The 25,628-nt window shown below is 39.1% G+C and overlaps 4 protein-coding genes and 1 pseudogene across 4 annotated transcripts; 4 read left to right on the top strand and 1 right to left on the bottom strand.

Moving 5' to 3' along the window:
* On the bottom strand, positions 1–927 carry LOC125899297 (olfactory receptor 11A1-like). The gene has a single exon (XM_049593484.1). It carries the CDS (start codon positions 925–927, stop codon positions 1–3), a length of 927 nt encoding a protein of 308 aa, XP_049449441.1.
* A 4,517-nt stretch (positions 928–5,444) lies between these two features.
* On the top strand, positions 5,445–6,356 carry LOC125899301 (olfactory receptor 6N2-like). Its single transcript, XM_049593487.1, has one exon. It carries the CDS (start codon positions 5,445–5,447, stop codon positions 6,354–6,356), a length of 912 nt encoding a protein of 303 aa, XP_049449444.1.
* Positions 6,357–8,977: 2,621 nt separating this feature from the next.
* Positions 8,978–9,903, top strand: LOC125899509 (olfactory receptor 6N2-like; annotated as a pseudogene).
* Positions 9,904–13,835: 3,932 nt separating this feature from the next.
* On the top strand, positions 13,836–14,756 carry LOC125899298 (olfactory receptor 6N2-like). Its single transcript, XM_049593485.1, has one exon. The coding sequence runs from the start codon at positions 13,836–13,838 to the stop codon at positions 14,754–14,756; it is 921 nt and encodes a 306-aa protein (XP_049449442.1).
* Positions 14,757–19,458: 4,702 nt separating this feature from the next.
* Positions 19,459–20,379, top strand: LOC125899299 (olfactory receptor 6N2-like). Its single transcript, XM_049593486.1, has one exon. The coding sequence runs from the start codon at positions 19,459–19,461 to the stop codon at positions 20,377–20,379; it is 921 nt and encodes a 306-aa protein (XP_049449443.1).
* Positions 20,380–25,628: the final 5,249 nt, after the last annotated feature.

The raw sequence follows: 25,628 nt of genomic DNA, 5'->3' as shown, positions 1-25,628 counted from the left end.
TCAAAACTTTTTGGCTGGACAGAACAACCGTTTGAGGTGTTTAGAAATTTCCTTCATTTTGAGCCCGTATATGAGTGGATTAAACAAAGGATGATACAAAACTATTTGTAACATCATTATGAAGCGTGCAGTTTTTGGAAAATTAGATTCCAGTCGAGCTATACTGATGTCATACACAATCAAACAGGAGAAACTGATTAAAACCAGCAGATGAGGTAAACAGGTATCTGCGGCTTTTTTTCTGACTTCTTTACAACTTCGATAGGCTATAACAAATATCTTTGTGTATGTAAAAACTATGAAAAGGAAAGGCAGAATTGCGAGATCAATCAAAGCAATAACACCATATATAGAAATTACTTTTGACTGTGCACACTGAAGTCTGTAAATTGCATTGTTACAAAATATTCCTGGTAAAGTAAAGTGACACAGTTTTGCTTGAGCACTCAGTATTGTTGGGAGTGCAATATGACTGGCAGGTATAAGCCAAGCAAAAAACAGGATAATACTCACAGCGGTTTTTGTCATGATAGTTGGATATTGCAGAGGTTTACATATAGAGACATACCTGTCATAGGCCATGCCTGACAACAGTAAGTACTCTGAACCGCTTAAAGAGTAAAATGCATGAAACTGAAGGAGGCAGGCTGAATAAGATATGATCTGTTTTTCAGATAGAAGGTCAATCAAAAGCTTTGGATAGACAATAGTGGTGAAAATGACACAGTTTAGTAACAAAGCAGCAATGAAAACGTACATAGGCTCATGGAGGGTTTTTTTTGTCCATATGAGATACACGATAGAAGAATTACAGCATAATATCAGCATATATACCGTGAACATAATCAGAAAATAAAGATATCTGTATTTCTGTAAATCCACATACCCATCAAGAGTTATATATGTTACATTTAACTCATCCTCCATTAATGTTATCTAAAACTAAATGCTGAGTAATAAAACAGGCAGATTTTATAACAAGCAAACATGAATTACATTTTTTAAACTTTCACTTACATGAAAATACTAACCCGCTCAGAACAGTCCTGAGTGTCTTACCAATTCGCAGATAGCTGACCCTGACATGCACCTGGTGTGTGTTCATCTACAAAATTCAGAAGTGAACTGTTTGAGTCTGTGGAACGTTTTTATTAAATTGCTTCATCCTCCAAGGATCTCATTAAATTTTCCACCAAAGTAGATACTAAAAAACTTCATGAAACTCTGGAGGCCTGAAGCTACAGCATAGTTTGACCTTGTTTTTGAGCCCCATTTCAGTTTTTCATCCTCAAAATATTGGCAGTAATAAATCGGTACAGCTTTGTATCCCAATATTTCTGTGTGGTTATATTGTATCGTCACAGTGCCAAGTATTGTTTTTTATTATATTCAAATATTTTCAAGGCAATACTTTTAATATTTTCAAAACATTATCGATTGCTTTTTCAGTCCACTGGATACATTTTGCTGCTTCGAAAATGTCTGCAAGATTTCATTGATTGCTTCGTTGCAGAAAAAAAACAAAACAAAACAAAACAAAACAAAAACAACAACAAATGTGAAACTCTATTAGCACCCTTTTTTCCAGGGCTGGTACCTGCAGTTAATCCACAGGCTAGTTAATAACATGTCGGGCAGGAAATCCAAAGTGTGGGATCATTTTGAGAAGTTGAAGGACAAACCCAAGGTGATATGTAAACTCATCTTCATTGGTCGACTACAAACATGACGTATCATGTGAAACATGGAAGTAGCTACATGCCCATTAGCCCACAGCGTCATTAACAGGCGGCTCGCTCTGTGTGTGACGTGCACTTGTGGATAAAAAGTAGATCAGGAGCCAGAGCCTTCAGCTATCAGGCACCTCTCCTGTGGAATCATCTTCCTGTTGCGGTCCGGGAGGCAGACACCATCTCCACATTTAAGACTAGACTTCAGACTTTCCTCTTTGATAAAGCTTATGTAGCGGGTATAGAGTGAACCCAACTGCAGCACAAATGAACCAGGTTTCTTGTATTAACAGTCTTTATTCAGCAAGTTAAAGCAGGAACACAGCTAACCAGAAGATGCAGCAGAGCAGAGCAGATGAGTATGGCAGGATTCGAACCCAGGTCTCCCGTGTGCCAGGCAAGCAAGTTATGACAGGATCAACGGGGCAGGCAGGGAGTGCGTGGGACTCGTGAGCAGGTAATCCAAAAGTTCTCAACAGGCTCAATGAGTGTGGTGGAGGGGAAATAGCACAAACTCACTGCTGATGGAAGTCTTCTGGGAAAGTGGTTCAGATGAGGGCTGGGTGTGGATCCAGACCTTGAGACAGAGTCGGCGGGGCTGACGGCTCGAGAGGAGGTGAGCTGGTGAGGTGAAGCTGACAAGGTGGGCCTTTTGGCTGAGCAGGAACAGGCTGAGTGCTAACCAGCCACAGGCAGATGAGGAACAGAAAACAGGCAGGCAATACTCGTAGCTGGGGACAGAAGGCTGGTGGATTTACCGGGGCTGAGACGTGAAGCAAAGGTCGGAGGCAAGTCGGGTCGATACCAGGTAAGCAGTCCGGGAACAAGTGCTGGAGAGTCAGGCATGAGAGCGAAGACAATCTGGCAAAGAGTGAGTGGAGTGAAGCTGCATATATACTGGCTTGATTGGAGATGGTGAGCAGGTGACAGCAGTAAAGCTGATGAGGGGTGTGGCTGACCAGCAGAGCAGGAGGGGTGCAGAGCAGACTGTGACAGCTTATAGTTAGGGCTGGCTCAGGCTTGTCCTGTACCAGCCCCTAGTTAGGCTGACTTAGGCCTAGTCTGCTGGGGGACCCCCTGTAATACACCAGGCACCTTCTCTCCCTATCTCTCTCTCTCTCTCTCTCTCTCTCTCTCCCTCTCATGTCCTGTTACTGCATCTTGCTAACTCGGCCATACTGCATGTCACTAACTCGGCTTCTTCTCCGGAGCCTTTGTGCTCCAGTGTCTCTCAGATTAACTCATATCGCAGCGGTGCCTGGACAGCGTGACGTGTGTGGTTGTGCTGCTGCCGTGGTCCTGCCAGATGCCTCCTGCTGCTGCTGCTGCCATCATTAGTCATTAGTCATACTTCTACTGTTATTATACACATATGATTATTGTCACACATGTATACTGCCAGATATTAATACATACTTTCAACATATTGTACCACAGTAGCCAAAACTATAACGATAATATTATTACTTTCAATAATGTTGTTGTAAGCTGTCATTACCTGCATCTCTCTCTCTCTCTCTCTCTCTCTCTCTGTGTCTCATTGTGTCATGCGGATTACTGTTAATTTATTATGTTGATCTGTTCTGTACGACATCTATTGCACGTCTGTCCGTCCTGAAGAGGGATCCCTCTTCAGTTGCTCTTCCTGAGGTTTCTACCGTTTTTTTTCCCCATTAAAGGGTTTTTTTGGGGAGTTTTTCCTTATCCGCTGCGAGGGTCATAAGGACAGAGGGATGTCGTATGCTGTAAAGCCCTGTGAGGCGAATTGTGATTTGTGATATTGGGCTTTATAAATAAAATTGATTGATTGATTGATTGATTGATTGATTGATTGATTATTCCTCAGGAGAAAACAAAGACTTTCAAATGTAGAAAAACGGCCAAGCGATACTGGAGAACAGATAAAATCATTTCTGTTTATAAACCAGGATTCTGTGATGATAAAAAAGTCAATATTATTGGTCATGATAAAATCCTGGCAGATAAAAGACTTATTTGTGAGGCATCTTACAATAAGTAAACAGAATTTAGCTGATTCAACAGTAGGGCTTGGAGAGGTGGTTTTAACTGTAAGGAGGTTATTTCTGTGTGGAGTGTAAGAAACTTTTGGAATTACACACTGCCTTTCAGTGATCCTAACAGGAATGGATAAATAAGTGAAAGAAACATGACTAGCAACAGCAGGACCTGCGTTGTCAGTGACAGGGCTGTGACATACAGAGTCAGGGAACTGGCTGACTGAGTCTTGCTGTTGAAAATATCAGTCAAGGCTAAAAGCAATAAAATTAATAAAATTGATGAGGAGTTGAAACTTGCAGTTACTTGAAATGTGGCGGTCGGCATATTCTGAAAACCTGCCAGTTCATACCCATCTGACTAGACGAGATGAAATATGAATACAAGACGAATCCTCGCTGTATCGTTCTGATTTTCAGCTTTTCAGGCCTTAGCTAAGTGAGACCACCCTGATGACATGAGCTCAATGTTCTGTTTTTTTTTTTTTTTTTTTGGTTTCACACCCTTGCAACTTTTCTCTGCAACTTTCTGAAATGGGTTCATCTTAGCACGTGTGAATTAATTACCAACCCCTGTTATATCAAAAATAACAAAATCCTTGAATCTTTACAATTAATATGGTAATTTTGGTTATAGTTCAAATTTATTGGCTATCATATTTTCTTTTTCGGAAATCGTGCTTCACAAGGTGATTTACTGTAAATTAAATCAGATTATTTCATATAATTAACAATTCAATATTTCTGATCACCATTTTTAACCACGGGATCCTAACACCTATAAAGTGGTCAAAAACTGCTCCAACAATTTATAACAGTGGCTCCCAACTGGTCCAGCCACAGGTTTCAGATTTCTCCTTGTTATTAGTTCAAGGTCCACACAGTTAATATACTCAGCGTCATACTTGTGTTTGGCATGTCATTGAGCTAGTTTGCCATCTCGTTAAGTAGCTGCCTTTTATTTAATCACTCTACAGCAGGAAACAACACTTAAAAATAAAAGCTTTGTGCCTTAATTTTACTGTACTTCAAAATAAAGTGTGTTTTTTACAAACCTGACACATTTGCAGGCCACTTGAGGCCCATTTAGAATGGATTTGCGGCCCACTTTTGGACCATGACCCTCCAGTTGGGAACCACTGGTTTCTAAGACATAGTTGAGCATCATATACTTACATCACAACGTTCAAAGCAACGATGTCGAACCAAAACGCAATCGTTTTGATATATGTATGACTAGAAAAACTTGAAACACAGTGCTGAGCTGCATCTCAAATTAATCTTCAGGTTTCCTGCTTTTGGATTATATAAACCTCCACTATGTGGCACATACTGTTGACCTGCTGTCACCCTCTCAAGATTCCCCCTCCCCCAAAACAAGACAAGGATGGGTCTTTGGTGGGTCATTAAAGGTTAAAGAGGCACCAAACAAAAAACTGTTGAGAGAACAACCACTCATGTTAACAAACTTTAACACCTGTGGGTTTAGGCCTCCAGAGTTTGATGAAGTTCATATGATAACAGCTCTTGGTGGAAGAGTTAATGAGATCCATGGAGGTTGATTATAACATCACAGGTCAGGTATCATAAATGAATGAGACAATCAAAGACATGCTCTATGTCACTCTTCATAGGGGGACTTCTTTTCTCAGTTGATTCATTTATGCTGTGATACAATCTGCCTGTTGTGACATTCTTCATGGATGACGAATTAAATGTAACATATATAACTCTTTATGGGTATGTGGAGATGGGCAAATACAGGTATTTAGTTTTTGTTATTATGTTTACTGCATATATTCTAGCAATCTGCTTTAATATCACCATTGTGACTCTTATTTGGAAACACAAGAACCTCCATGAGCCTATGTACATTTTCATTGCAGCATTATTACTAAACTCTGTTTTTTTCAGCACTGCTTTGTACCCCAAGTTTTTCATTGACATTTTATCTGAAAAACAGGTCATATCATATTCAGCTTGTCTCGTGCAATTCCTTCTGTATTACTCCTTAAGTGCTTCTGAGTTCTTACTGCTGTCAGCCATGGCCTATGACAGGTTTGCATCTATATGTAAACCTCTGCAATATACAACTATCATGAGAAAAGACACAGTCAGTATTTTACTGGTTTTAGCGTGGCTTGTGCCTGCTTGTCTGACTGCAGTTCCAGTAATACTGAGTGCTGACATGAAACTCTGTAACTTCACTTTACAAGGAGTTTTTTGTAACAATGCAGTTTACAATCTCGCTTGTGCAAGTTCAACAGTACGGTCTATATATGGAGTAGTGGCTCTGTTATGCAATGCACTTTTGCCATTGCTTTTTATACTTTTCACGTACACCAGGATACTTATAATATCATATAAAAGTAGTAGAGAAGTCAGGACAAAAGCTGCACAGACATGTTTACCTCATCTGTTGGTTTTAATCAGCTTTTCCTGTTTCTGTGCCTATGATGTCATTATAGTTCGACTGGGGTCTGATTTTCCAAGCAATGTACGTTTAATAATGAGTTTACAAGCTGTTTTGTATCATCCTCTCTTCAATCCAATAATATATGGACTGAAAATGAAAGAAATCTCTAAACAGCTGAAGAGGTTGTTCTGTTAAGGCAAAGTGATTTGATTCGTTAAAGGTGATGTGACAGTAATATTGATGTGAGTGCTGCTGTTGTGCAGTAATTTAATCTTCTGTAACAATAATGCAGAGATGTGAATGTTATAATCTTTGGAAGGTATTTGATATCAGGCTTTTCTTTCACGCTGTAAAATATCCTCTTGAGTATTTGTCATGGAAACAGTATCAGTAAAGAGTATCTTCAGTTTGAACAAGGTAACGACTACTTAATATGCTGCAACAGTGCAGTACGCTTTTTGTTTTTGTCTATTTCATTTTGAATGGCCTCTTCTAAAGTTTCTGCACTTTGTGTTTATTAAGTAAAAGATAACAGAGATATACACAGTTGCACTGACTACAGAGGCCTGAGGTCAATATGGACAATTCACACTGCAAAGAAAAACCAAGAACCAAAAACTAGAAGTACCATCTCATCGTGGTATGCCTCTGTCGTTGAGGTCACAGTTTACATCATTGTCTGTCCACAGTCATATTTAGCCATGATAGTTGACGATGCTTTAACACTGTCCCTGCCAATGTGTTATTTTTAAGTTGCCAGCCACCACCGGCATTTTTGAACGTATTCACCAATGTTTCAAGACCCAGAGAATAATTTGTTCTATGAATATGTAAACAGTATATAAAACTAAAGACACACAGACAAACACAAACACATTTTATTCTGTCCTATCCCATTTCTTTGTTATCAACACTTGACTTTGTCATTTTTGTCAGTCATTTTAATGTATAAAATCAATTTCACATTTACTTTTTCTGTTTTTTTCTCGTGTCCTAATGTCAGTTTGAATTGTATTAATGAAAACTCTAATAATAATAGTGAAAATAATATTCTGTTTGAGGTACAGTGGAACACGTTGCCATGTTCAGTGATCGTTCAGTGTTCTGTTGTCTCTGTCTCCTTTATGGTCGTCTTGTCTGTGTGTCACTGTCACCATCATGGAGATTCAGTTAAGTCCCACCGAACTCGTTTGCTTCTTTGTCCAAGTCAAAGAAGCAAACGAATCCTCGCTGTATTTCCGTTCTGATTTTCAGCTTTTCAGGCCTTAGCTAAGTGAGACCACCCTGATGACATGAGCTCAATGTTCTGTTTTTTTTTTTTTCGTTTCACACCACTGCAACTTTTCTCTGCAACTTTCTGAAATGGGTTCATCTTAGCACGTGTGAATTAATTACCAACCCCTGCTATATCAAAAACTCCAAAATCCTTTAATCTTTACAATTAATATGGTAATTTTTTGGCTATAGTTCAAATTTATTGGCTATCATATTTTCTTTTTCGGAAATCGTGCTTCACAAGGTGATTTACTGTAAATTAAATCAGATTATTTCATATAATTAACAATTCAATATTTCTGATCACCATTTTTAACCACGGGATCCTAACACCTATAAAGTGGCAAAAACTGAGACATTTTGCACCAAATCTGTTTAACAAATGGTATCAAACCAAAAACTGCTCCAACAATTTATAACAGTGGCTCCCAACTGGTCCAGCCACAGGTTTCAGATTTCTCCTTGTTATTAGTTCAAGGTCCACACAGTTTAATATACTCAGCGTCATACTTGTGTTTGGCATGTCACTGAGCTAGTTTGCCGTCTCGTTAAGTAGCTGCCTTTTATTTAATCACTCTACAGCAGGAAACAGCACTTAAAAATAAAAGCTTTGTGCCTTAATTTTACTGTACTTCAAAATAAAGTGTGTTTTTTACAAACCTGACACATTTGCGAGTCCATTGCGGTCCTTTTTGAATGGATTTGCGGCCCACTTTTGGACCATGACCCACCAGTTGGGAACCACTGGTTTCTAAGACATAGTTGAGCATCATATACTTACATCACAACGTTCAAAGCAACAATTTACTCTAAACTTTCAAAATTTGAAGAGATGTCGAACCAAAACGCAATCGTTTTGATATATGTACGACTAGAAAAACTTGAAACACAGTGCTGAGCTGCATCTCAAATTAATCTTCAGGTGGGGCGTCGGTAGCTTAGTGGTAGAGCAGGCGCCCCATATACAAGGCTGTTGCCACAGCGGCCCGGGCTCGAGTCCAGCCTGTGGCCCTTTGCTGCATGTCATCCCCCTCTCTCTCTCTCCCCCTTTCACACTTGGCTGTCCTATACATTAAAGGCAAAAATGCCCAAAAACATATCTTTAAAAAAAAAAAAAATTAATCTTCAGGTTTCCTGCTTTTGGATTATGTAAACCTCCACTATGTGGCACATACTGTTGACCTGCTGTCACCCTCTCAAGATTCCCCCTCCCCCAAAACAAGACAAGGATGGGTCTTTGGTGGGTCATTAAGGGTTAAAGAGGCACCAAACAAAAAACTGTTGAGAGAACAACCACTCATGTTAACAAACTTTAACACCTGTGGGTTTAGGCCTCCAGAGTTTGATGAAGTTCATATGATAACAGCTCTTGGTGGAAGAGTTAATGAGATCCATGGAGGTTGATTATAACATCACAGGTCAGGTATCATAAATGAATGAGACAATCAAAGACATGCTCTATGTCACTCTTCATAGGAGGACTTCTTTTCTCAGTTAATTCATTTATGCTGTGATACAATCTGCCTGTTGTGACATTCTTCATGGATGACGAATTAAATGTAACATATATAACTCTTTATGGGTATGTGGAGATGGGCAAATACAGGTATTTAGTTTTTGTTATTATGTTTACTGCATATATTCTAGCAATCTGCTTTAATATCACCATTGTGACTCTTATTTGGAAACACAAGAACCTCCATGAGCCTATGTACATTTTCATTGCAGCATTATTACTAAACTCTGTTTTTTTCAGCACTGCTTGTACCCCAAGTTTTTCATTGACATTTTATCTGAAAAACAGGTCATATCATATTCAGCTTGTCTCGTGCAATTCCTTCTGTATTACTCCTTAAGTGCTTCTGAGTTCTTACTGCTGTCAGCCATGGCCTATGACAGGTTTGCGTCTATATGTAAACCTCTGCAATATACAACTATCATGAGAAAAGACACAGTCAGTATTTTACTGGTTTTAGCGTGGCTTGTGCCTGCTTGTCTGATTGCAGTTCCAGTAATACTGAGTGCTGACATGAAACTCTGTAACTTCACTTTACAAGGAGTTTTTTGTAACAATGCAGTTTACAATCTCGCTTGTGCAAGTTCAACAGCACGGTCTATATATGGCGTAGTGGCTCTGTTATGCAATGCACTTTTGCCATTGCTTTTTATACTTTTCACGTACACCAGGATACTTATAATATCATATGAAAGTAGTAGAGAAGTCAGGACAAAAGCTGCACAGACATGTTTACCTCATCTGTTGGTTTTAATCAGCTTTTCCTGTTTCTGTGCCTATGATGTCATTATAGTTCGACTGGGGTCTGATTTTCCAAGCAATGTACGTTTAACAATGACTTTACAAGCTGTTTTGTATCATCCTCTCTTCAATCCAATAATATACGGACTGAAAATGAAAGAAATCTCTAAACAGCTGAAGAGGTTGTTCTGTCAAGGCAAAGTGATTTGATTCGTTAAAGGTGATGTGACAGTAATATTGATGTGAGTGCTGCTGTTGTGCAGTAATTTAATCTTCTGTAACAATAATGCAGAGATGTGAATGTTATAATCTTTGGAAGGTATTTGATATCAGGCTTTTCTTTCACGCTGTAAAATATCCTCTTGAGTATTTGTCATGGAAACAGTATCAGTAAAGAGTATCTTCAGTTTGAACAAGGTAGCGACTACTTAATATGCTGCAACAGTGCAGTACGCTTTTTTTTTGTCTATTTCATTTTGAATGGCCTCTTCTAAAGTTTCTGCACTTTGTGTTTATTAAGTAAAAGATAACAGAGATATACACAGTTGCACTGACTACAGAGGCCTGAGGTCAATATGGACAATTCACACTGCAAAGAAAAACCAAGAACCAAAAACTAGAAGTACCATCTCATCGTGGTATGCCTCTGTCGTTGAGGTCACAGTTTACATCATTGTCTGTCCACAGTCATATTTAGCCATGATAGTTGACGATGCTTTAACACTGTCCCTGCCAATGTGTTATTTTTAAGTTGCCAGCCACCACCGGCATTTTTGAACGTATTCACCAATGTTTCAAGACCCAGAGAATAATTTGTTCTATGAATATGTAAACAGTATATAAAACTAAAAGACACACAGACAAACACAAACACATTTTATTCTGTCCTATCCCATTTCTTTGTTATCAACACTTGACATTGTCAGTCATTTTAATGTATAAAATCAATTTCACATTTACTTTTTCTGTTTTTTTTCTCGTGTCCTAATGTCAGTTTGAATTGTATAAATGAAAACTCTAATAATAATAATTATTAAATTGAAAATAATATTCTGTTTGAGGTACAGTGGAACACATTGCCATGTTCAGTGACCGTTCAGTGTTCTGTTGTCTCCGCGTCCTTTATGGTCGTCTTGTCTGTGTGTCACTGTCACCATCATAGAGAGTCAGTTAAGTCCCACCGAACTCGTTTGCTTCTTTGTCCAAATTGGATTCAGAATGTTGATCAAAAACAGGAATTGTCGGAGTCTGTGTCCATCAACATCTCCATAGCTCGCACAACAATAAACCGCTCTATTGGCACCGGCATTTTCGTGCAGTTTACAAGCTGCAACATCTCCTCTGTAAACAACATCTTCTTCCAGTTTACAGTGGATCTTCTTCTTTGTTTTTGTACATGGCAGTGCTGTTCTATTTTCACAAGATGTGTGACAGCACCCCCTATCGTTTAACTGTGAAAACACAGATTGCTGGAATATCTTGTCAATGGTGGGGATTGTTTTAAATATGGATATTGCTGCAAAGAAACTACATATTCTAAAACATGGATGCTTTCTACACATCTCCTCCCCGGCTACACAGAAGATTTATACAATCGGCACAGTTTCAAGGTGGACACCAAAAACAGTGTCACCAATTCTAAATGTTTTCACTTCTGTTCTTGAGATAGGGCGTTGAATAATGGCCAAAAAAAAGTGTTTTTGCAGAAAGTTATGATGTCACAGTGCAGTTGACTTTTTAACTTTTTCTCAAGTTATGGCCAAAAAAGATGTTTTTAAGGTAAAAATGACCTTGACCTTTGACCACCAAAATCTAATCATATAATAAATAAATTAAATAAATTCCCTCAAGCTCTTCTTGAGATATCATGTTCATGAGAATAAGACGGATGCAAGGCCACAGTTACCTATACCTTTGACGACCAAAATCTTTCTAATCAGTTCATCATTGAGTCCAAGTAGAAATTTATGCCCAATCTAAAGAAACACATTTAAGGCGTTCTTAATATATCATGATCAACAAAATGAGACAGATGAAGTCATGGTGAACTTGACCTTTGACCAACAAAATTTAATCAGTTCACCCTTGAGTGCAAGTGGACGTTTGTACTAAATTTGACAAGTTTCCCTCAAGGGCTTCTTGAGACATGGCATTCATGAGAATAAGACAGATGTGAGGCCACAGTCACCTTGACTTTGACGATCAAAATCTAGTCAGTTTATTGTTGTGTCCAAGTGGATACTTGTGCTAAATTTGAAGAAATACCTTCAAGGTGTTCTTGAGATATCACGTTCAAGAGAATAAGACAGACAAACTTATGGTGACCTTGACCTTTGACCACCAAAATGTAATCTGTTCATTGCTGAGTCCAAGTGGACATTTGTGCCAAATTTGAAGAAATTCCCTCAAGGCATTCTCAAGACACTGTGGTCATGAATAGAACAGGAATAGGACGTACGTATATATACGAACAAACAACTGACATAATTACCGATGGATGGGCGACCTGAAAACATAATACCCCCGGCTACAGCTGTCACACAGCATGAAGGTATGGTAACACAACAGGTCAAGGATAAACACGATCCCAAAAGGTGGAGTCTGTGACTCTATAGAAAGGTTAGGCCCAAACTCAGCTCTTCTTTTTCTCCCTACCACTTGATTTCGAGTGCCACCTTGCCCCTCAGAACAGAGTTAAAAAGGGTTGTGGTTTAAAATCTTCCCCTATGAAACCGGACAACCCTTAAGACCCTGATACATCACTGATAGTTGTTGATAATGGCGATTACATAAACAAACGCAACAAGTGTTGGTGGATATTGCAAATACGTCATCTTCTACCTGTGGGTTCAGGCCTTCACAGTTTGATAATGTTGTTCACGTATTTGTAGTTGTAGCTGTTGGAGCAGTCTTATAGTGCCCACACAATATGTTCAGTTAACATTTCTTTCAGTGTGTTCTTTAATATTGTCCGTAGGACATCAGACTGAATGTTTACGAATTTACCCAGTGATGACAGTGTCAACAGCCAAAATCTGGCCAGCTGATTTGGCAAAATTCTGGAGTGTCATTCATACCGAGTCCCAGCTGCGTCGGACAACCGGACCCAGCCTGACTAATTTCACCTAGGATGCTGAGTTCAGGCCGAATCTGCGTCAGGTCATTTTGGCTACCTGGGCAGCCACTGTAACCTCAGTAGGGCTGGACGATATGGAGGAAACCAAATATCACAATATTTTTGACCAAATCCCTTGACATGGATATTGGACGATATTGCTTTCACATAAAAATCTACACAAGATTTTTGAGAAATAATCATCAATAACTTGAAGGCAATTAGAAAACAGCTGGGACAATCTGGCAAATTCAGAAAATGGCATCGTTTACTGTAATCTAGCCTTCAAACCCAGGAAAAAACTTACAATATTACGAAAACCAAAATATATGATGATATCTAGTCTCATATCATGATATCAACATAATATTGATACATATTGTCCACTCCTAACCTAACCTGAACCTAATCTAAAGTATCTGTGTGTGTTGTACTGTGGTTGGTGCACATGCAAGTCAATAGTTGTTTCCCCCCAATGTTTGCATCAAATCAATCCATCTTTGAGTCTGAGTTGACATTTTTGCCAAACTTAAATGAATTCTCTTAATGCATTCTTGAGATATCACATTCACAAGACTTGGAGGAATGCACTGCAAGATGAACAACCCCAAAACATAACATCTCCGTTGGCCATGGCTGTCGCCGGCGCAGAGGCATTAAAAGTTTAAAAACACAAACACACACACACACACACACACATATATCCATGTAAACAAAGTTTAACACCTGTGGGTTCAGGCCTCCAGAGTTTGATAAAGTTGTTGACATGACACCAGCTCTTGGTGGAAGAGTTAATGAGATCCATGGAGGGTGAAGAAATGTAAGAAAATATTTGATCTGATTTAAACACTTCAGTTTCTGATCTGTGAAGATGAACACAAATCAAGTGCAGCTGAAGGTCAGGTATCTGTAAATGAATGAAACCATCAAATACATGATCTATGTTGACCTTCACAGACTTTTCTCGGTTGATTCATTTATGCTGTGATACGATCTGCCTGTGTGGGTTTAAGTTGTGACATTCTTCATGGATGGTGAATTAAATCTAACGTATATAACTCTTTATGGGTTTGTTGAAATGGGCAACTACAGGTATTTAATTTTTCTAAATATGTTTATTGTATATGTTCTATCAGTCTCTTTTAACATCATCATTGTGTACCTTATTTGGATACATCAGAATCTCCATGAGCCTATGTACATTTTCATTGCAGCATTGTTACTGAACTCTGTTGTTACCAGCACTACTGTGTACCCAAAGTTATTGGTTGATATTTTATCTGAAAAACAGGTCATAACATTTTCAGCCTGTCTCTTACAATGTTTTATATATTATTCTGTTAGTGCTTCAGATTTCTTACTGTTGGCGGCCATGGCCTATGACAGGTATGTGTCTATATGTAAACCTCTGCAATACACAACTATCATGACAAAAAACGTGGTGAGTATTATCCTGGGTGTAGCTTGGGTTCTGCCTGCTTGTCAGATTGCAGTCTCAACAATAATGAGTGCTTATATGAAACTCTGTAATTTCACTTTAAAAGCAATTTTTTGTAACAATTCATATTACAATCTCTTCTGTGTGGCATCAGTAGGACGATCTATAAATGATATGGTTACTACGTTTAATCTGGCAGTTTTACCTGTACTCTTCATACTTTTTACATACACCAGAATACTGATAATATCCTATCGAAGAGGTAGAAATGTCAGGAAAAAAGCTGCACAGACTTGTTCACCCCACCTGATAATTCTAATCAGCTTTTCTTCTTTGTGTCTATATGATATCCTTATAATTCGACTGGATGCAGGATCTGATTTACATTTCATAATGACTTTACAAGCGTTTTTGTATTATCCTCTCTTCAATCCAGTTGTATATGGACTCAAAGTGAAAGAAATATTTAAACATCTGAAGAAGTTGATCTGTCCGGCCAAAATGATTTGATGTATTAATGCTGGTTACTTCTCCATTATCACGTCAACACACCTGGAATTTAGCCTCTGTGAGTAACTTTACTGTCATGACTTTAGTTAGCAAACTTGAACCCTGTTCAAGTAATGACATTCATATTCCCATCATAGGCTCAGGGTGTATTGATCACATTTAATATTCAAATTCATCAATATATACTGTATTAATGCAGATGGCTTATGTGTTTACACAACACTGAAAGTATGTACATGCATGGTTCCAGAAATGTTTCTCATTTAATTGCACTTTACAGACTTGTGTGTGTGTGTGTGTGTGTATGTGTGTGTGTGTCTTCCATTTCGGCACATGCCGACTGAGTAGAAAATGTTTTTTTTTTCACATTACCATGTGACTTGTGACCATGTGTGCTTGAACAAACAGGGGAAGAAAAAATGTGTATATATGTGTGTGTGGTGAGGATATACATGTGCATTGTGGTCGTTGCTCTGGAGGCTTCCTTTGTTTCATATCAGAAGCCTTTTGACAAGGCTGAAATGGCAGGTCTGTTTGCAACAAAACATTTTTAAATGTATGATGACAAATAAAAAACAGAATAAAACTAAAGTAAATGATAATGTTGCTATTATTTCCCTGTTATGCACGGGGCTCCCATTGGAGTGACTCTCACAAGGTTTCTCCCACTGGTGTGGCCATTTTGCTTATGAAGATGAATGTCATGGATAGACAGAAAGGTGTATTAACTACAGAGGCCAATGTGGGCAATCCACACTGCAAGCAGGTTCGAATCAAATCAAATAATCAGCAATGATAAGAAATAAGAGCACAGGTATGAATAAACACAATTCCATTCATAGAGAATGAATAATACTAGAAGGAACGTAATGAGCAGCATATTTCTTCACTACCAGAGAGTTCACAACTCTAGTTGGCGAGTCAGATTCATTAAACCTCAGAGCATCATGAGTCAAAACTAGAAATACTGCCTTGCAGTTGTTTGTTTCTGCAAAAGTGAAGTCACAGTTTACATCCATGTCTGTCCAGGTTCATACAAAGCCTTTATTTCATATATATATATATATATATATATATATATATATATATATATATATATATATATATATATATATATATATATATATATATATATATATATATATATATATTTATTTATTTTAACATGTAAATAAAAAAATAATAAAATAAAAATAAGCAATTGATTAAAACAATTAGAAAGAGAAGAAAACAATATATTCACATCTCATTTACATGTTCAAAAGGAGTAGGAAGAAGTATAAACTTATCTGGTCCTACCCCTTGTTCACTCAATATTCACATCAATAATAATAGTAATACTGTAATAACAACAACAATAGTAATGATAATGATAACAACAACACCAAGAAACAACAACAAACAACAACAACAATAACGACTACAATAATCACAATGCCTTAACAGAAGACAATGCCTAAAACATGGATGATTCACAAACAGAGGATCTATACAAACATCACAGTTTCAGTTGGGCAACACACACTGCAAGCACATCAAACCAAATAATCAGCAACAATAACAAAAAAGAACACAGGTATGAATAAACACAATTCCATTAAGAGAATTTATTTAGGTTTGGCACAAATGTCGACTCAGACTCAAAAGTGACTTGATTAGATTTTGGTGGCCAAAGGTCAAGGTCACTGTGACCTTGTGTCTGTCTGATATCTCAACAGGACCTTTGAGTAATTTTCTCCAAATTGGCACAAACGTCCACATGGACTCAAGAAAGATCTAATTAGATTTTGTTGGTCAAAGGTTAGGACCACTGTAACCTCACAAAACATGTGTTTTGACATAACTCAAGAATTTACACTCTAATTATGACAAAACGTCACACAAACGTCTAATAGGGTAAACTGACAAAGTGATGATATTTCATATCCAAAAGGTCAAGGGTGAACTTCACTGTGACATCATAATGTTCTGCAAAAACACTTTTCTGGTCATAATTCAATGTCATATCTCAGGAACAGAAGGGGAGACATTTGGTTATATACTTAATTGGTGTCTAATCTTGAAACTGTGCTGATTGTATAAATCTGTGCTGCCAGGGGGGAGATGTGTACGCAGCATCCACGTTTTAGAATTTGCAGCCTCTTCGCAGCAACATCCATATTTGAAGCACTGTCAACTTTCATGGCTGCACATGAGTATGGACAGACATGGATGTAAAATGTAACTGCAACTTGACTAGTTTCTGCAGACATACAAGAGGTGGTAATTGTTGTTTTTAATGCCTCCGTGAACATTTTTACTCCATTGTAATTAGAGATATTGTAGGGTTGCTGCAAGGCCCTAATCAGTAGGTGTGTCTCAATCCAGCTCTTTTTATGTGCATTTTAATTTGAGCATAACAACACCTGATTGGAAATGCCAATAGCTCTAAAGAATCTTGAAATATCACAGTAATAGTAAAGCATGGTGAAGGTGAACTGGGAACGTCTGGCTGAGGCCCCTGTCGGCAAGGTCTTTAACTCCAACCTCGAGAAGAGTTTTTTCTGCATCCCAGGGTTGGGGACATGGAATGCAAGTGGGCCATGTTGAAAGACTCCACTGCTGAGCCAGTTGCTAAAAGTTGTGGTTAGAGGGCCATTGGTGCCTTTTATGGCAGTAATCTAAGAACCCACTGGTGAACACCAGCTGTGAAGGTTGGGTGTCTGTCTGAAAAAGGAGGCCTTTCAGGCTTGGTTGGCTCAGGGGTCTCCTGAAGCAGCAGACAGATACCATTTGGCCAGTAGGATTGCAGCTGCAATGGTCAGCAAACCAAAAACCCAGGTGTGGGAGGAGTTCAGGAAGGCTATGGAGAATGACTTTCAGTTGGCCTCAAGGAAGTCCTGGCAACCCTTTGGACACCTCAGGAAAGGAGAGCAGGGCTTGTCTCAGGCTGCGTTCAGCAGGGGAGGAGGACGTCTGACCCAGACTGGGGATGTTGTCAAATGGTTGAAAAAACACTTTGTGGAGCTTCTGAACCTGGCCAACATATCCTCAGTGGAGGGCGCAAAGTCTGAAGAGCCAGGGGAACCCTTGCCCATATCCCTGGCAGAGGTTGCTGAGGTAGACAAAAGCTCCCCAGCACGAAGGTGCCAAATGTTGATGAGATTCACCCTGAGATCCTGAATGCTTTGAACATTGTTGGGCTGTCTCAGCAGAAATGAGTTGTCAATGTTGTGTGGAGGTTGAGGACGTTGCCTGTGGAGTTGTTGACCGGGCCAGTGGTTCCCATTTAAAAAAAAAACATAAAAACAGAGACTGGCAAGTGTGCTCCAATTAGAGGGGTATCACACTTCTCAGCCTCCCTGTAAAAAAACCCCAAAAAACTCCAGGGTGCTGGAAGGGAGGCTCTGATTGATTGTTGAACCTTGAATTCAGGAGGAGCAAAGTGGATTCAGCCCTGGCCATGGATCAGTGGACCAGTGGACCAGCTCTTTACCCTTACAGGGCTGCTAGAGGGGTCCTAGGAGTTTGCCCATCCAGTCTACATGTGTTTTCTAGACTAGGAGAAGGCTTACAACCTTTTCCCATTGGGATTCATGTGGGGGGTAATACGTGAATACAGGGTACTTGGGTCATTGCTATCCGGTCCTTGTGTAAGGAAAGTGCAAACTGTGGAACTTTAGGGAACTCATAATTCCATCCTTGCTCTACATAGATATTAAGTTCAGTTGGCTTCATCACACCATGACCTCCAGCATGCACTGGGGTAGTTTGGTAGCCTAGTGTGAAGCTGTTTGGATGAATGTAGTGTGAGATGGACAGGCACCTTGGCGAGGTGTCTGCAGTGAAGTGAGCGCCAGGCCTGACTGTTGTGGGGAAGAGGGAGCTGAGCCACAAGGCAAAGCTTTTGGTTTAAAGGTCCATCTACATCCCAGCCCTCACCTATGGTCATGAGCTTTGGGTAGTGATCAAAAGAATGAGATCATGGATACAGGTGGCCAAAATTAGGTTCCTACGTAGGGTGGTTCTTAGCGCAGAGAGGGGCTAATTTAGGTGGTCTGATCAGGATCCTCCTTGATTTCTCATACTCAAGGTTTTCTGGGCTCGTCCAACTCATAGGAGGCTGCGGGATAGACCCAGAACCTCTGCTGTAGTAATGAAATATGTTGCCCATTACTTTATTTTCTGGTATTATTTATTCTCTATTAATGCATTCTTGAGATATCACATTCACAAGAATGGGAGGAATGCACTGCAAGATGAACAACCCCAAAACATAACACTGCAGTTGTTTGTGGCTGTCGCCAGCGCAGAGGCATTAAAAGTTTAAAAAAACAACAACAACAACAAAACACACACACACACACACACACACACACACACACACACACACACACACACGTCCATATAAACAAAGTTTAACACCTATGGGTTCAGGCCTCCAGAGTTTAATGAAGTTGTTGACATGACATCAGCTCTTGGTGGAAGAGTTAATGAGTTCCATTGAGGGTGATGAAATGTCAGAAAATATTTAGTCTAACTCCAACAGTTCACTTCCTGACTGAAGATGAACACACATTAAGTGCAGCTGAAGGTCAGGTATCTGTAAATGAATGAAACCATCAAATACATGATCTATGTTGACCTTCACAGACTTTTCTCGGTTGATTCATTTATGCTGTGATACAATCTGCCTGTGTGGGTTTAAGTTGTGACATTCTTCATGGATGGTGAATTAAATCTGACGTATATAACTCTTTATGGGTATGCTGAAATGGGCAACTATAGGTATTTAATTTTTCTAAATATGTTTATTGTGTATGTTCTATCAGTCTCTTTTAACATCATCATTGTGTATCTTATTTGGATACATCAGAATCTCCATGAGCCTATGTACATTTTCATTGCAGCATTGTTACTGAACTCTGTTGTTACCAGCACTACTGTGTACCCAAAATTATTGATTGATATTTTATCTGAAAAACAGGTCATAACATTTTCAGCCTGTCTCTTACAATGTTTTATATATTATTCTGTTAGTGCTTCAGATTTCTTACTGTTGGCAGCCATGGCCTATGACAGGTATGTGTCTATATGTAAACCTCTGCAATATACAACTATCATGACAAAAAACATGGTGAGTATTATCCTGGGTGTAGCTTGGGTTCTGCCTGCTTGTCAGATTGCAGTCTCAACAATAATGAGTGCTTATATGAAACTCTGTAATTTCACTTTAAAAGCAATTTTTTGTAACAATTCATATTACAATCTCTTCTGTGTGGTATCAGTAGGACGATCTATAAATGATATGGTTACTCTGTTTAGTGTGGCAGTTTTACCTGTACTCTTCATACTTTTTACATACACCAGAATACTGATAATATCCTATCGAAGTGGTAGAAATGTCAGGAAAAAAGCTGCACAGACTTGTTCACCCCACCTGATAATTCTAATCAGCTTTTCCTCCCTGTGTCTATATGATGTCCTTATAATTCGACTGGATGCAGGATCTGATTTACATTTCATAATGACTTTACAAGCGTTTTTGTATTATCCTCTCTTCAATCCAGTTGTATATGGACTCAAAGTGAAAGAAATATTTAAACATCTGAAGAAGTTGATCTGTCCGGCCAAAATGATTTGATGTATTAATGCTGATTACTTCTCCATTATCACGTCAACACACCTGGAATTTAGCCTCTGTGAGTAACTTTACTGTCATGACTTTAGTTAGCAAACTTGAACCCTGTTCAAGTAATGACATTCATATTCCCATCATAGGCTCAGGTGTATTGATCACATTTAATATTCAAATTCATCAATATATACTGTATTAATGCAGATGGCTTATGTGTTTACACAACACTGAAAGTATGTACATGCATGGTTCCAGAAATGTTTCTCATTTAATTGCACTTTACAGACTTTAATTTTCATGAGATGTTGACTCCAGAGAACTTTGTGTGTGTGTGTGTGTGTGTGTGTGTGTGTGTGTGTGTCTTCCATTTCGGCACATGCCGACTGAGTAGAAAATGTTTTCTTCACATTACCATGTGACTTGTGACCATGTGTGCTTGAACAAACAGGGGAAGAAAAAATGTGTATATATGTGTGTGTGGTGAGGATATACATGTGCATTGTGGTCGTTGCTCTGGAGGCTTCCTTTGTTTCATATCAGAAGCCTTTTGACAAGGCTGAAATGGCAGGTCTGTTTGCAACAAAACATTTTTAAATGTATGATGACAAATAAAAAACAGAATAAAACTAAAGTAAATGATAATGTTGCTATTATTTCCCTGTTATGCACGGGGCTCCCATTGGAGTGACTCTCACAAGGTTTCTCCCACTGGTGTGGCCATTTTGCTTATGAAGTTGAATGTCATGGATAGACAGAAAGGTGTATTAACTACAGAGGCCAATGTGGGCAATCCACACTGCAAGCAGGTTCAAATCAAATCAAATAATCAGCAATGATAAGAAATAAGAGCACAGGTATGAATAAACACAATTCCATTCATAGAGAATGAATAATACTAGAAGGAACGTAATGAGCAGCATATTTCTTCACTACCAGAGAGTTCACAACTCTAGTTGGCCCGAGTCAGATTCATTAAAACCTCAGAGCATCACGAGTCAAAACTAGAAATACTGCCTTGCAGTTGTTTGTTTCTGCAAAAGTGAAGTCACAGTTTACATCCGTGTCTGTCTAGGTTCATACAAAGCCTTTATTTTATATATATATATATATATATATATATATATATATATATATATTTATTTATTTGAACATGTAAAAAAAAAAAAAAAAAAAAAAATAAGCAATTGATTAAAACAATTAGAAAGAGAAGAAAACAATATATTCACATCTCATTTACATGTTCAAAAGGAGTAGGAAGAAGTATAAACTTATCTGGTCCTACCCCTTGTTCACTCAATATTCACATCAATAATAATAGTAATACTGTAATAACAACAACAATAGTAATGATAATGATAACAACAAGACCAAGAAACAACAACAAACAACAACAACAATAACGACTACAATAATGACAATGCCTTAACAGAAGACAATGCCTAAAACATGGATGATTCACAAACAGAGGATCTATACAAACATCACAGTTTCAGTTGGGCAACACACACTGCAAGCACATCAAACCAAATAATCAGCAACAATAACAAAAAAGAACACAGGTATGAATAAACACAATTCCATTAAGAGAATTTATTTAGGTTTGGCACAAATGTCCACTTAAACTCAAAAATGAATTGATTAGATTTTGGTGGCCAAAGGTCAAGGTCACTGTGACCTTGTGTCTGTCTGATATCTCAACAGGACCTTTGAGTAATTTTCTCCAAATTCAATTCAATTCAATTCAATTTTATTTATACAGCCCAATATCACAAATCACAATTTGCCTCAGAGGGCTTTACAGCATATGACATCCCTCTGTCCTTATGACCCTCGCAGCGGATCAGGAAAAACTCCCCAAAAAAACCTTTAACGGGGAAAAAAAACGGTAGAAACCTCAGGAAGAGCAACTGAGGAGGGATCCCTCTTCCAGGACGGACAGACGTGCAATAGATGTCGTACAGAACAGATCAGCATAATAAATTAACAGTAATCCACATGACACAATGAGACAGAGAGAGAGAGAGAGATGCAGGTAATGACAGTAGCTTACAACAACATTATTGAAAGTAATAATATTATAGTTATAGTTCTGGCTACTGCGGTACAATATGTTGAAAGTATATATTAATATCTGGCAGTATACATGTGTGACAATAGTCATATGTGTATAATAACAGAAGAAGTATGACTAATGACTAATGATGGCAGCAGCAGCAGGAGGCATCTGGCGGGACCACGGCAGCAGCACAACCACACACGTCACGCTGTCCAGGCACCGCTGTGATATGAGTTAATCTGAGAGACAGTGGAGCACAAAGGCTCCGGAGAAGAAGCCGAGTTAGTGACATCCAGAATGGCCGAGTTAGCAAGATGCAGTAATAGAATACCAGAGAGAGAGAGAGAGAGAGAGAGAAAGAGAGAGAGAGAAGAAGAAGAGAAGGTGCCTGGTGTATTATAGGGGGGTCCTCCGGCAGACTAGGCCTAAGTCAGCCTAACTAGGGGCTGGTACAGGACAAGCCTGAGCCAGCCCTAACTATAAGCTTTATCAAAGAGGAAAGTCTTAAGTCTAGTCTTAAATGTGGAGATGGTGTCTGCCTCCTGGACCGTAATAGGAAGATGATTCCACAGGAGAGGAGCCTGATAGCTAAAGGCTCTGGCTCCTGATCTACTTTTGGAGACACAAATTGGCACAAACATCCACATGGTGCACATAGCTAAAATGGCTCATGTTTTGAAATTCAACATCATGAACTTCTGTCATATCAGGTCAGGAACTCTTTAACAACTGATGCTGCAAAAATGAACTTCAATGCTATGATACTCCCCTACATGAGATACTGCATGCCATGTTGGACCCAAGCTAACCAGACCACTCTAAATCCAATCAGATCTCTCTACGGGCAAGCATTGAAGGTTCTGGACAGAAAACCAAGACAGCACCACCACTGCAACATTCTCTCCAAATACAATTTACTAAGCTTCGACAATGTAAGTACATTATCAAACATTTGCTTAGTACATAAAATAATCAATAATGCAGCCCCCCCACCCCCTCCCCCAACATAGAAAAAACTCATACTCTCCTACTCTGAACAGAGAACAAGAGCTTTAAGATCTGCGACGAGAGGAGACTGTAAAATCCCACAAAGAAAGTCATCCTTTGGTCAATCTGCTTTCTCCATCAAGGCCATCGGAGAATGGAATAGACTCCCTAGTGATTTGAAAATCAACAGGAATTATCGCAGTTTCTGCCTTGCCACAAAGAAATGGCTCCTGAGTAAGCAATGTTGCCAACACTACGTGCTGCTGTCAGATTCCCTGTCTGATTTTCTATCATTATGTCTCGTTTTGCGTTTCTCTTCTGCTGTTTATCTGAGCTCTGTTACAGATATTTCTGTCATATTACCATCGTTGGTATTTAGGTTTCTTATTGTTGTACTCTAAACTATAATCAACTCTGTAACTTTTTTTTGCTGCTACGAGCACTTTGTCAACTACCAACAACACCAGCACTTTATCTATGCACATTCCTGCCTTGCACTTTATATCAGGAGCTGCTACTTGGACTGCCTTTTAGTGTTTTGTAAGTTGTTCCTCCCTGCACTGGAACAACTTGGTTATTTTAAATGTGGAAATTGTATGTCTGTATTGTCTCTGTGCTGTCCTCTGTTCATCTGTATTTTAGGTTTCTTTGTTTTTTAGATTGTGGTCTGTGTATATTGTAAATTATATGTTGGGACTACAGATGGAAATTAGCAGTTATTGCTAAATCTGGTGCAACCATCTCCTCATTTCTTGTAAAGGATTAATGCTATTGCACACTGTCCCTTGATAAACTAAACTAAACTAAACTAAACTAAACATGGACTCAAGAAAGATCTGATTAGATTTTGGTGGTCAAAGGTCAGGACCACTGGGACCTCACAAAACATGTGTTTTGACATAACTCAAGAATGTAAACTCTAATTATGACGAAACGTCACACAAACGTCTAGTAGGGTAAATTAATAGTGATGATATTTTATATCCAAAAGGTCAAGGGTGAACTTCACTGTGACATCATAATGTTCTGCCAAAACACTTTTCTGGTCATAATTCAATGTCATATCTCATTTGGTTATACATTAATTTGTGTCTAATCTTGAAACTGTGCTGATTGTATAAATCTGTGCTGCCAGGGGGGAGATGTGTACAAAGCATCCATGTTTCAGAATTTGCAGCCTCTTCGTAGCAACATCCATATTTGAAGCACTGTCAACTTTCATGGCTGCATATGAGTATGGACAGACATGGATGTAAAATGTAACTGCAACTTGGCTAGTTTCTGTAGACATACAACTGTGAGGTGGTAATTGCTCTTTTTAATGCCTGAACATTTTTACTCCATTGTAATTAGAGATATTGTAGGGTTGCTGCAAGGCCCTAATCAGTAGGTGTGTCTCAATCCACCTCTTTTTATGCGCATTTTAATTTGAGCATAACAACACCTGATTGGAAATGCCAATAGCTCGAAAGAATCTTGAAATATCACAGAAATAGTAAAGCATAGTGAAGGTGAACTGGGAACATCTGGCTGAGGCCCCTGTCGGCAAGGTCTTGTGCATCCCAGGGGAGGCTGGGGACATGGAATGCAAGTGGGCCATGTTGAAAGACTCCACTGCTGAGCCAGTTGCTAAAGTTGTGGTTAGAGGGCCATTGGTGCCTTTTATGGCAGTAATCTAAGAGCCCACTGGTGAACACCAGCTGTGAAGGTTGGGTGTCTGTCTGAAAAAGGAGGCCTTTCAGGCTTGGTTGGCTCAGGGGTCTCCTGAAGCAGCAGACAGATACCATTTGGCCAGTAGGATTGCAGCTGCAATGGTCAGCAAACCAAAAACCCAGGTGTGGGAGGAGTTCGGGAAGGCTATGGAGAATGACTTTCAGTTGGCCTCAAGGAAGTCCTGGCAAACCTTTGGACACCTCAGGAAGGGAGAGCAGGGCTTGTCTCAGGCTGTGTTCAGCAGAGGAGGAGGACGTCTGACCCAGACTGGGGATGTTGTCAAATGGTTGAAAAAACACTTTGTGGAGCTTCTGAACCTGGCCAACATATCCTCAGTGGAGGCGCAAAGTCTGAAGAGTCGGGGAACCTTGCCCATATCCCTGGCAGAGGTTGCTGAGGTAGACAAAAGCTCCCCAGCACGAAGGTGCCAGGTGTTCATGAGATTTGCCCTGAGATGCTTAATGCTTTGAACATTGTTGGGCTGTCTTAGCAGAAACGA

The sequence above is a fragment of the Epinephelus fuscoguttatus genome, linkage group LG13 (genome assembly GCF_011397635.1).
Source record: "Epinephelus fuscoguttatus linkage group LG13, E.fuscoguttatus.final_Chr_v1".
Classification (NCBI taxonomy): domain Eukaryota; kingdom Metazoa; phylum Chordata; class Actinopteri; order Perciformes; family Serranidae; genus Epinephelus; species Epinephelus fuscoguttatus.
The sequence above is the reverse complement of the archived record's forward strand: the minus strand, read 5'-3'. Positions and strand labels throughout refer to the sequence as shown.